Source organism: Zingiber officinale, chromosome 2A (genome assembly GCF_018446385.1).
Source record: "Zingiber officinale cultivar Zhangliang chromosome 2A, Zo_v1.1, whole genome shotgun sequence".
Lineage (NCBI taxonomy): Eukaryota > Viridiplantae > Streptophyta > Magnoliopsida > Zingiberales > Zingiberaceae > Zingiber > Zingiber officinale.
Window position 1 is genome coordinate 152,899,196 of NC_055988.1, and position 13,652 is coordinate 152,912,847.

The following is a 13,652-nucleotide window of genomic DNA, read 5'->3' on the forward strand; positions in this document are numbered from 1 at the left end:
TTTTTTTTTTTGAAAGAAAGAAGAAAAAACTGCCTCGCACTCTTTTTCGTACCTAAATTTTCTTAGTCATTGTTGAAATTTCCTTTTAAAAAAGTCTAACGAAGACTATTGTTTTATATTTTTTTATGCAAATTTCAATCAAGAAAAGTGGAAATTAGGAAGCGAAGATTGAAAAGCAACGCACAATTGGTGGAATATATAATTAGGATTTAGGATAAAAAAATAATTATACTTAATTTATTTTTCTATTTTTTTTGTTCTGCTCTTGAATTTCTACAGATTGTACGTTGACTTCCGGCCAACGCAGCGTCCTCCTCCGCCTCCACGTCACGTCTCGCCGGTTTTCTGCTTCGCGGCGACGGCGATGGAATTCTTGCAGTGCGCGATCGCCGCCTGGATCGCGCTCTGCAGCTCCTCCATCGTGCTGCTGTCCGACGTGGAGGCCGAGGAGATGGTCATCGAAGAGGCCGAGAGGAGGCCGCTGTTGGTCGGCGACGTCCTCATCGATGCCGGCGCCGACATCTGTCCCTTCCTCCGCCGCCACCACTCTCCCTGCGCCGCCGCCGCCGCCGCCGCAGCCGCCTTATGGTTCAGATTCGAGTGCCCCGAAAAGGAGCACGGACGCCGTCGCAGGTCGTCGTCGCGGCGTCGCCGCTCTCTCTCCCCTGTCCTGAAGAAGAACAGGAGCTCCACCAGGCTCGCGTACTTCCGAAGCAACCTGCTCACGTCGAGCCCCTTCCTTTTCCTCTTCGTTCTCGCAGTCGGCACTTCCTCCGCCGCCTCTTTCTCGTTCCGCTTCCTCAGCCTCGCGAGGCCGAAGAAGGACGCGAACACCGACGTCGGCTTCGTGGCTCTGCTCTCCTCCTTGGCGGGCTTGCTGGGGTCGAAGTAGTTGAGGACGCGGTCGCTGTCGGTGTGCCCGAGGGGATAGGTGAAGTTATCCAACGAGATGTCGGAGGCGCGCGGGGGACTACCGGGGTGGGAGAGGAGGTGGAGAGGGAGGAGCTGGCCATGGAGGAAGATATCATCGGCGGGGGCTAAGTCGAAAGCGGCAGAGGAGGCAGAGGGCGGCTTGGAGGCAGTGCCCGTGAGGGTGGCCGGCGAGCTGAGAGTTTGGAAGGAGATGGTGAAGGAGAAGTCGTGAGAGGGGGAGGCGGTCGCCGAGGATGGCGGTGGCGGTGGCGGTGGCGGTGGCGGTGGCGTGGCCTTATCTTCTATTTCCATGGATCAGAATGATGCGTGTTAAAGCATTCAGGTTCGGAGCAGATATATACATACACATTTAATTTCATTATAAACATTAAATGATTAGTCAGTTAGGCCAAATATTTCAAGGATAACTTCCAGAAGCTGTAATGAAACTCGACAAAAATGGCTCAAAATATCCTTATATAATTATATTATCCTATCATTTGACAGTGTATAAATTAGCAAGTAACACATTTTCATTTATTCTAATGACTTTATATATTTTGATTTTACTCGTTGTGTAATAATCTTATTCAAATAATATTTAAACAAGCAAAATAAATAATATAAATTCTATGACAATCACTATATTCAAATGAACATTATTTAATCATTGATACAGATTATTATGAACAGACTCAGGAGATGGTATGACGATTAACGTCAACATAATATGACAGTCAAAGTTAACGAAAGAGAGCATCTTCCTATTTGGCTTTGATTGACGCCCGGTGCTAGGGCTCATTGGATAGGTCTGGTCGGATTCCGAGCTGTGCGAAAAAAAGACTGATTGTCCCTTAAGCCGGTCGAATATAAGAGTTTCAGTGTTTCACCTTTGAACTAAAGAAACAGCGTGCTTGGCCACTCAATTGCTGATCAAATTTAAGGATGGTCGCTTTTACATGCCGATCGGAATAATTGATCTACCGTCAAAAGGGAGGGTTGAACTCATTACTATGTAGAAATCTCTCTACAAATGTTTGGTCGATCTGATCATCGGCTAGCTCTATGAGTATCTGTTCAATAGTGGAACTGACCGGGTTTATATAACTCCATACTCATCTTTTCTATGTATAAATAGGATAGCTTTATAAATCTAGACGGATGGCCAGGTGCATTTTATCTACAAGTTATTATATTACCGGCCGAACAAAAGGTCGTTCGGACCTAAGACACTTTGACTCAGGATATTGACTGGATCTCTCAAAACATAGTATTTCTCCAACGGCTCGATGTATGTCTAGCCGGACAAAATACCAACTAGGCCTAAGGTGCGTAGCTTCATATTGCGGATCAAACGGATTTCTAATACACATAAGTTATTATATTGGGGTTTAAAGAAACTCTCAACGTGTCTAGGGCATCATATTATTTCTCAAGCGGATTTCTAACATAACCAGGGTATTATATTATTCTTTGAACGAATGTTTCAAAATTGTACAAAATATAACCGAGCGGCTTAATACCAAGACAAATATAAAGGCAATCGACATTATTGGTCGGCCAAGATATAGACAATATAGTACACGACAGAGTAAATTATACAAAATATAACCGAGCAGCTCAATAGAGACGACCGACCTTAGGGATCGACCGACCTTAGGGACCTGCTGAGATATACTCAGCAGATAACATCCTGATAACTTGTCAGAATAACAAATATGTATCAGAGAATATTCTTCTGAAAACTTATGTGGAGACCATCACATCTCCTATCAGCAGACCATTTATAACAGCATATTCATTCATCAATCTTAGTAATAATAGAAGCTATAAACGACAAAAGAGGTATATATGTGAGTAAGAGGAAGATTTCTCGGAAGATTATTGCACATCACCTAGGTTATACACTTTCTTTTACCTAACAAACTCTGACACACTTTGTCATCTCATGATTGCGGAGGTTATGTGAGATGATATATAAAGAGGAAATTCTCTCCATGGCGAATGCACATTCTCTAAACATCTGTAACTTTACTCTCACGTGCACGTTCTTACTGTTTTTCATCCACCCCCCTGGATTTGCATTGACTTGAGCGTCGGAGGACTTTCGCCAGGGACCTCCCTTGGTTTCTGGACGTTGACATTTTGTTGGCTCATCTCTGTGTGCGCAAGAGCATAAGGAGGTTTTTCCGTGGAGTAAAAGATCTTCTACCAATCAACCATTAGTCCATTGTGTCCAACGTGTTATCTCTATAATTTTCATACAGGATTCATCACGATCAACCGTGTTGAAGCTAACATGTTGCATCTATAACATGTCAACTAGTTGTTAGCTTCTAGCTTATACACGTCGTAGAAACTAATCAGTAACTTCTTCAATAATGTTAAATCTCGACTATTTTGGGATAAAATAATAGCAGAGATGCTCATTTACTTTTTATTTTTTTGAAAAAAAAGATATTAATACCATGTTTCTCTTAGTTTAGGGTATCCTTTTGATTTCCATCAGCAATTGATCACACACATTTAAAATTATAAATATTTTTTAAAAGATGGACTTAACTTTTATATGCATTTATTTTCTATTTACCCCTCTATTGTATTTTAAAATCAAGATATTGTGGTACTCATTTTTTAAAAAAAAACGCTAAAGTGATACTTATTTTAGGATTTATACAATATTAAAGTGGTATTGATTTTAAAAATGTAATACCATAGTTGTGATCTTCTTTAAAATGCAACACTATACTGCTTGACCATAGGGACAAAATGAAAAACAAATAAGCTCTTTAAAAAAAAAAGAAAAATCTAAAAGTTAAGTCGATCACAAGTCCTACAAATAGAGGCGATGCAGTGACCCTCCCCACAGTCTTCCTCATGATTTGACTCACAGATCTGTGACGACACCTCCATGCACGAACCTTTCTTCTGCCCTTGAACACGCTTGTGCAACCGAATGTGAAGAAAAAAAGAACAAAAGAAAAACAGAGGAGAATCCATGGCAGTCAGATACAGAGAAGGGGGCCCCTGCAGCATGGAGACGTGCCAACCTACTTTTGTTTTGCTCCACAGGGGCGCGATGAGTGCAATGATAGGAGCAGAGGGAGGTGGTCCTGCGAGGAAGAAGACACCCCATTCTCACATGGAAACAAGCTGCCCGGCCAAATAGAGTTGGGGTGCATCTATCACCCACATACCTTTAGGCGAGCAGAGGCATGGCGCCACCATTTGTCTTGGCAGGGAAAGAACCGAAAATGACTGCCAATTATCGATCGAGCATAAACCCACTACGTACGTACATGAGTTATAGCTAGGAGGTTTATTTATATGTGAGAGCTTGACGAACACAATGAAGAAATATTATTCTGCAAACAGTTCGTTAGGAGGTTTGAGAATGACAACGTGTTTCGGAATCAGTCATGCTCCACGAGCAACGAACACACTGAGCTGTAACACCCAATTAAATTCTACAACAGCTGTAGCAGTGATCTCCCTAAAGCTTTAATGGTGGGCACGGACGCGTGGTCCCTTGGACAGTTGAATGCTCAATGCGAGTTCAACATCAATCAGATGGAAGAGGAGAAAAGCCTTTAGCTTTCTTCTTCCTTCTCTTTCGATTCTCAGAGGGGCTTGGAATTGAAAGGAGATAGACAAGGAAACTCTGGTGGAACATGCACATCCAGTGAAGTGATGGATGAGCTGTTCTGTTGTGTGTCACTGGTCCCTTCGACTTCCTTCATGATCAAATCTGTAATCATGATGTCTAATCTTGGTGAAGAACAAAGAACCGCACAGTCAAAACTTACTTAATCTTCATCCTAAATGATTGATTCCACTGTCAAATTGCCTTTTATCTATTATAAAGAGGCACACAGCACAAGCCTTCACTTGTTGCCCCTACTCATCTGCAAGAATGCCACTCTTTCCTCTGTTTGCTTGTGCCAAGTGCCGCGGCTGCTGCCTCCGGACGCTCTCTCCTTTTGGCTCCGGTGACGAGAGTGTTTACCGCGAACTAGACCGCGAAAATGCTCGAAACCGAGCGACGGATCAGGGGGAGTCTGAACCTAAAGAGCACTCAGTAGTCTTTTCAGAGGAATACCATGAGAGCGGCGAAGAGTCGGTACTGAAGCAATTTGGAAGGTGCCAAGGCCAAGGGTGGCCTTTCGGTTTGCACCGCAGTGCAGTGAATGTTCCACCACTGCTAACCTCCCCTGCAGATTCTTGGTTGTGGCATAAGAAAAACCTTGTCACTAGGAGCTCAATCAGCACTGATCGAAACAAGTAGAAAAACAAATTTCATTCTGTATATGGTATCTGTATCTATGAAGACCAATTTCAAGTGCTTCCTCTCAAATCTTGTCTTTGTAGGTTGATTCAATATGCGATACAAAGCGCTTGTCCGATAACTTAAGCCTACCTAGTCGATCGATGATAAGTGCTTGTTCAATAACATCTCTGTTCAGATGAATGATCAGTGTAAACCATTGGCATATAGTTAACATGGCATTAGTGTAAAGCTAATCACATGCCATTGTCATAATGCATGACATAATTGAGTAGATGTCATCATTAACTCCAATTGGCATTATAATTATGGAATTTGTAGTGGACCTCTTTTTAGTGTGAATTGGACTGAAAGGGATGGCAAAAGGATGCCTTGTGAATGAATATGCCTACAATCTACATGGCAAGGGAAATTGAAGTTCTTTACAAAAACCAAATTTTTTAAATTTTTAGAAAAAATAGAATAGAATTTCAACAACTCAAAATTTGATTGGAATTTTGTGAAGAAATTTTCTAGAATAATGAGAAGAAAGGATAGTAGGATGGTTTCAAATAAAATAAAAGGATACTATCTCCAATTATCTGTTTGTTTTTAAAAAATAAATGAACAAGTTTGATGACAACTCCTGGGCCGAAATGGAGGCGCGCAGTTCTCTCATGGGCCAAATTGGGTGGTGTATGGCCCAATTAAGGATAGATTTGGCGTCCGACTACATTTGGGGTTTTTGAGGCCTCTCTCTTCTAATAAATAGAAGAAAACCAAACAAAAAAGTATTTAAATTTAGAATATAAAACATGCCTGTCAATGACACATTATATATCATTATTATTAAATAGAAGACACTTGATTTTCTTTTTTTTTTTAAAGAAATATTATGATAAATGTTTAAAAAGGACAATAATGAACTAATTCTGAGTTATTGTCTATTCTCTTGCAGATACAAAAGATAGAAAAATATACATGATATTATTTTTTATTTACATTTTCATCTTTTATTTTTTCATAAACTGTTAGATCATTTGATGACATAAAATTATTATTATTTTTTTAAAAAATATATATCGATAAAAATAATATACTTTATAAATAATTTAATATATATTGTGTAGTTAGATCACATTATGTCTAATATTGTCAATTTCAAACTAAAAATGGAGTTTAATTCGATATTTTATGAAAGAAATCCATATTTGAAATAAAACAATATTTGCTTCAGATAAAGAGAAGCAAATCATTGGTTAACCAATCAAACAAAACTCATAGATGCATGAATTGCAAAGCCTTGAAAAGCAAGAAAACATTAGATATGGAAGGAAGGAAAAGGCACATACATTCACATGGCTTTTGGGCCACAACATTTTTAAGGGTCCTTTTCATTTGATGATCAAATATCAAATGAAATGAAACCCTTTGATTTTAAAGTCCTTTTTCATGGTGATGATCAAATGAATTATTATTACTTTTTTTTTTTTTAAAAAAAAAAAGCTTACTTGGAAGCTTCATTTAATCAACTAAGGGTTCTTGGACATGTGCTATGTCCTCCCTTTACAAGAACCATGTTAGCAAGTTCATTGTGTTCTACTTTCCACCGAACTATTTTTTTTTTTCAAAGAAAATAATGTTAGAGGCAAAATTATTAATTTTGGATTATAGATAGATTTATATTGGCAATCTTTTACAATTGATATCAACGATTACGAAAAACAAAAGGGAATTACAAGACAAAATTAAAAGGTGAAGTTCTATAAGCAATATTTAAGCAGCTTCTACCCACTTTAAATTACTAGGTGATTCTGTCTGAAACTATGAAGTTGAAAAATTGAGAGGTGACAATTTCACTGATCGAATGTGGATTTCGCTCTGCTCTACAAAACCAACGGTGTCAGTGCTGGACTAAGGAAGTGGTTCTCAGCGTTGGCCCTCCGACGCTCAAGTCAGTCACCGAAAAATGTGAAGAAGTAGAGCAACAGTTGCATGGAATTCAATAATAACGCGCGTATCTCCACCGGTGAAGGAATCCCCTTTTTATATAGAGTCCTGGTGAGCAGCGTGCATGCTTCTCGAGACATGATCACGTTCTCTCATATGCCCCATGAAAGGGTCTTGTCAAGAAAGTACCTCTGACACTATACCTTAACATGATATGCATATCCCTTACGCGATAGTAGAAACTTCGGTCATACGATCGGGCTGTCGACCATACCTCGTGTCAGCGACACTATCTCCTAAAAAGATATCGAGAGATACTACATTGGTCCCGTTGTTTGGCCGAGCGAGGTAGTTACTCGGCCGGACTTCGCTCCGTCCATGGCCAGGTCCCGTTGCTTGGCCGAGCGGGGAAGTCGCTCGGTCGAGATTCCGCTGCGCCCCTGGCTAGGTCCCATACGACGTTCTGTCACTCCGTATCAAGCGTCGGCTGTCTTACGTATCATTTCGAGCCTGAGTGAGGGGTCAACTCAGACCCATCTTTTGTCGGTCGAGGCCTGGCCGCCCGATCGACCATTGCAATTGTCTTCCGTTCAGACCTTTGACATCCGGGCGTTGACCACTTTTTGACTTTGACCTCCACCCTGACCGTTAACTTTGTACTAGATAGACTTCCTTCCATCCCCGCGCCACTCGGAATGGTCAACTTTAACTATTTTGCAAATCTAAAGTAAAGCATTGTGTCAATAGATTGATCTAGTGATATCTAGATGCTCATTCCTAATCACTCTTTAATATGCATCTTGAGTGAGCTAGCTTTGATATTGCTAATTTTGTTGTAATAGTATATATATTTTTGTATGTGTTTTACGTTTGAGCAAGCTATAAGTACGAGATCACTTCTTGGCATTTAATAAACTTGTCGTCCAATTAATTAATAACTTTAGTTAGGCCCTATGTGCTCCAAAACCAACAAGACATGCCATCCAACTTAATGTACTTTTTTGTTTTGTTGTCATAGTCTAAACTATGATAGATGTTGAAGTTTGTTAGTCATTCAAATTAGCTCGAACTCAGCTAAAGGGTGATCGAACGAGAGCAATTCAATAATATACTTGTGGATTCAATTTTCATAGGCTCCCTCAAAAGTGCATCCACTCTCCAAATGGCGTTGAAATTGAAGAATTGCCGATATTATTTCTCATTCCAAACTATAAACCATCTCAAAGCGCTATGATCAATAGGAAATTATATCATACAACCAAGAAAAAGTTATCACAATAAAACATCAAAGATATCTTGAGAAAAAAAGCTATGCATCCCCCATTATTAATTCTATCTCACAAGATAAATTGGCAGAAAGATGATAGGACACTGAGGCAAATATATTAAGCTAGCCTGCACAATTTGTCCTCATATAATCATCCAACAACCACATGCCAATGTCAATGTATCCCATCAATATTAATATTTAATTATCAATGGTAAAATATTGTTTTATTCCCCTTTCTAATTCGCTTTTTATTAAGCCCTAGCTTGTGGTCCAGCCTCTCTACCCTTATCTTCTACCCTAATCTTCCCATGGTCACACTCACATCAACTAGAGCTGGCCCTCCTTTTCCACTTTGATAGAAAGCTAAAAAAGAATTCCATTGACAAGACTTTATCAAATTGACTAGTTCAATGGGCTAAATGGTAACGAGATAGCCCCGGACTATAGTGCGATGAGACAGACTCTCTAGAATTGGAATCTCCGCCTGGATTACAAAGGGAAAAAAAAATGATAACAAGTTTATTAAATTGAATTCATTCAGTAGAGAATTGAATCATAAACAAAAGGAGAAAAGAATTGAAGATTAATTCAAATGAAAAGGAAAAAGTGTGAGTAAAGGGAAAATGTTTCACACTTTCAGCCTAATGTTCTTCCATAGAGGGTCAGTAGAATTATGTTCGTTTGATTTGAAAGTTTGTCGCTTTCTATTGGATTTGAAAATTTATCTAGATATACGGTGTCCCACCCTAGCCTAGCTAGTTTTTCTCTATATAACCCAGTGAGTTTGATTCCCGTGGAGAAATTAAATTAATCAATTAGTGATCTCAACTTACAGCGGAACAAATGCCGTCGATGGTGGAGTCCCCGGCCGGAATGGTGTCTTTGCTCCGGCGAGCTTTCGAAGACCGTCAGTCCAGCAAGGCGTCCGCGGCCGGAAGGGGCGGGGGCAGCGGGGGAGTGTTCAAGATGTTCAAGCTGATACCGATGCTGGGTTCCGGTTGCAAGATGGTGAAGCTGCTGGCGGCGCGGCCGAGCAAGCAGGCGATGCTGGCCGACAAAGCCATCGCCGTGACCCTGTTTGGCCCCCGACGTGGCCGCATCAGCTTGGCCATTCAGGAGGACCCCCGGTCGCCGCCCTTCTTTCTCATCGAGCTGCCGGTGTCCACGTGGGTGCTCCAGCGGGAGATGGAGTCCGGGCTGGTGAAGCTGGCGCTGGAGAGCGAGACGCGGACGCCGCGGCGGAAGGTGGCCGAGGAGTACGTCTGGGCTGTCTACTGCAACGGCCGCAAGGCCGGCTACGCCATCCGCCGAAAAGAGGCCTCCGATGAAGACCGCCGCGTGATGGGGCTGCTGCGGGGGGTGTCCATGGGCGCCGGCGTCCTGCCGGGATTCTTCACCGAGAAGGACGCGGCGGCGGACGGCGAGCTGACGTACATGAGAGCAAGGTTCGAGCGGGTCGTGGGGTCCAAGGACTCCGAGTCCTTCTACATGATCAACCCCGACGACAGCACCGGCGCCGGCGGCGAGCTCAGCATCTTCCTCGTCAGGTTGAAGTAATAGTCCTGTAATACCAACCCTATTAAACACGAATTAATAAACAATTAAACCTTCTTAATTTTTGAGCTCCACATATGAAGTAATGATATTACTGTCGGTACGATTGTAAATAATCAATAATACTTCTTAATCTACCTTATTTTACAAATATACATGATAAAATACATGTGGTAATGTAATTACTACGTACATTATTTCTCATGAGAGGATTTTTCAGCATTTACATCTAGTCATGCTTTGTATCTAATGCATATGATGCGCCTGTACTAGTTGCTCCATAATTAAATGAATTATTTCATATTAATTATAATTAACTTAATTATATATGTAGTGAGCAAAATAATAATAAACTTGATGCACAAACGTAGACGAAGCTAGAGTTGCTAATTATCGGAGATAGTATTCATTGATTTTCAAATTGCATATGAAAATGGCTCTATAATTAAGCAATGAGAGATCAATGAATGGGCAAAGATTCAAAGAACAAAAAGTGATAAAGTCAAAAAGTGAGATATTGGAAAAGGTACGGCCTTTTCCGATATGGAGAAAAGCTTTGCTAGTGATCAATGGTCAACCTTCGTACCCAAAACAATTGTAATGCATTGGGTACATCGACGTACCTGTATTGTTGGATGAAGCACTCACAAGCTCACTATGCTTAAACGTCGTTGTTGCTTTCATTTTATATATTTCGCCCAATTGATGTTTCTTCCATGCACCTAAAGGTACTGCCTTTATGGATGATGCTCATGTGGAGGCTGCTCCACAGTGCTCACCAGGCACTGGGATAAGACTTGACAACCTCTAAAGGGCAAAGACATGGCCCTTGATTTGCCACCACGCTGTTGTTTCTCCTTCGTGTTAAAAAGAAAAGAGACCATTGATTATGGATCGGTCACCCTCAAGGTTTGCTTTAATCCAGCTCATTCTTTCAAGATCAATGCACTGTAAAAGGATAAACACAGTTAGCTTGCACCAGTGTGGCTGATGAGATGTATCAGGAAAGCAAACTATTCTCCTCGTTTCATAGTCAAATAAACAAAATGGCTTTAACAATTCAACGATGGACCAATTTCAATAGCTGTTTTTTTAAGCTATCACAAATTTATGTGTGAGAGCTATTTCAGAACTCAAATTTGTTAAGGAATTCCATATCCTGCAACAATATCTTCGGTTGCGACCTGACAGCTGATGAAAAATCTAGATTTGTGGATGATTTTTCCTCAAGCTCTCAATCATTTTAAACTAGAATGCTTTGCTACATATTTCAAGAAACAGACAACATTAAACCTAGTTTCACCATGTGCTTTGACTGAGGCTTGAATCATTCTCAGTTAATCCCAGAATCCTGATCTTGGCAACCGAGATGAAGATAGTATTTTGAATTTATGACTTTAAGGTCCTAAAACTAAATTTGCAGCAGCTAGCTTTTTCTTTGTGCTTCAAACAACACAAACATGAATTAAAATCTTCTAAAACCTAGTGATTTATCGAATCCCTCTACTACAGCATCGCTATCTTTGAGTGCTCAGCTAATGGAGTTTCAAAGTATAGCTTATAGCCGATAAAATATAATAATGTCAAACAAATAGATGAATACATGAAATAATCAACTAATTCATGACAAACAGATACAAACAGAATGCAGCATCTATTTCGCCTAGAAATTATTTTAGCTATATTCCAATCAATAAAATCATTAAAAGGTAAACATTTAATGTCATCAACACTATGAACAAGATCGAAAAAGACCGACAGATGCCTTGAGCTTTCGACAATTAATGTGTCTATGGGAACTGGCAGCAATGAGGAAACACAAACATAATGATAAATTAACAACGAAAATGATAATTTAGCTAGGAGCTATACAACTCAGCGCATTACAAAATATACATATAAGTATTCCATGAACTACTTAAGATGATATTCAGACAACATAAAGCGTAACATAATGCCAAAAAAAAAAATCACAAAAACAGATAATTGCGGATATGGGCACACCGCACAAGGTCAGCTAAAGTAATTCTATATGAATATAAATTGCTGCTACTCTTAACGATACCCAAATTGTGACGAAATGCTACGGCAAGCATAATATTTAGGAGCTATACGTTACATTAAGTGTTGCTACAATTTGCAGTAAGCCTTGTTGCAGCGTTACTACAAAATCAGTGAAATACCAACTCATTCGTGAGAGCACATATCTTCCCAGTATTGTTACAAAAATAAAATAAATAAATAAAACACCCTTTACCCGTCCAGAAATCCGACAAGCCCTAAACATAAAGAATAGGGAATTCTAAGAATAGGAGAACTTTAGACTTAACATAACAAAACTAACCTGATGCTGAAACTAAGCTTTACCATTACCATCTCTACCATATTACATAATCATCATCTAGTAAAACACCTCTCACATCTCTATGCTTCAACTTTCAGGAACAAGAAACAAGATCACGAGCATGACCTTGGAAGAGTATAATAGTAATTGTTGGAACTGAAAGCACCATAGAAATTAGAATAGAGTTACAGATTCTTTTCTATCTGATCAAATAGGTGAACTTATGCTACCTTAGGAAATGAATCTATCTTAATGTGATTTCCCAAGTAGCCCAGTTCAACCTAACATTCTACTATATTTCCTCAAGATTATTTGCTACCTTTTTACTGTTGATTGCTTACGATAATCATATCTATTTATTCCTCTTGCATAATGTGGGTCTATATTTTAATTGAAAATTTCATTTTTGTAGTTTCTCTAATTCATTCGTTGTGGAAAATAGAGATTCTAAACCAACTAGGAAAGGAAAAGGATTCCATACACCTTCCTCTGAGAACTAAGAAAGTTTGACAGTGTAACATCAACCAGCAGTCCAATTTAATCTATCATTGAATCTTCAAATTGTGGGCAGTGTTAGATAATAAGTGGTATTTGGGGGATTAGTCTGACTTGTCCTAGTTTTCTACCTTATTAATTAATACTATTTCCTATATTTTGTTGTTGATCACCTATCATTAACAGTGTACTCTCGAAGAAATTTTCTTTATTTAGGAATTCAGAATATTTTTACTGAAATCATCAATAACTCAGTGGCAAATGGAAGTAAAAGAAATAAAAAAGAAGAAAGAATAAAAAGGTAACATCTCCTACTTGGGTTTCAACTTCAGCACAAGCAGAGCTTCTAAAGAAGTGCACAAAAATATCCTTGAGAAAACAAAATGCAAATTGGTGGGTTGGCTAGAAAAAGATCCATCATTGACCGGCTGCATCACCCTCACGTAAACAGGCTCGAATGCCATACCTACCTACTAAATGCAAGCTTCCAAGCTTCCTCATACCCTCTTGAAAGATATAGAGGGACATTCTCGAGCTTTACATGGGGACATACACGCGACATCAAGAAACTCCATTTAATTAATTGGAGAAGACAGCAATACACCTGAATCCGCTCCAGTACTTGTCGACATCTCTAGAGGAAAACAATAACAAAGAAATAGGGATATGGGAACAAATGAGAGCGACGTCATACAGAAGTGACAGAGAAGAAGGGAACAACTTGAAGCGAGGTGGGTTACCAGTGCCGGATCTGATATCCTTCTCCCCGATGCTAAGCGCCTAACATTCTCCGCTTTTCCCGCCACTGCATAGAAAAGAACTCCGCCACGATCTTCCCTCCACATCCACCGTCGCCGCTGCTG

The 13,652-nt window shown here is 39.9% G+C and overlaps 2 protein-coding genes across 2 annotated transcripts; one reads left to right on the forward strand and one right to left on the reverse strand.

Moving 5' to 3' along the window:
• Positions 1–327: 327 nt before the first annotated feature.
• Positions 328–1,224, reverse strand: LOC122044140 (BRI1 kinase inhibitor 1-like). Its single transcript, XM_042604676.1, has one exon. The coding sequence runs from the start codon at positions 1,222–1,224 to the stop codon at positions 328–330; it is 897 nt and encodes a 298-aa protein (XP_042460610.1).
• A 7,972-nt stretch (positions 1,225–9,196) lies between these two features.
• Positions 9,197–10,192, forward strand: LOC122042779 (protein MIZU-KUSSEI 1-like). The gene has a single exon (XM_042603083.1). The coding sequence runs from the start codon at positions 9,240–9,242 to the stop codon at positions 9,951–9,953; it is 714 nt and encodes a 237-aa protein (XP_042459017.1). The 5' UTR covers positions 9,197–9,239; the 3' UTR covers positions 9,954–10,192.
• Positions 10,193–13,652: the final 3,460 nt, after the last annotated feature.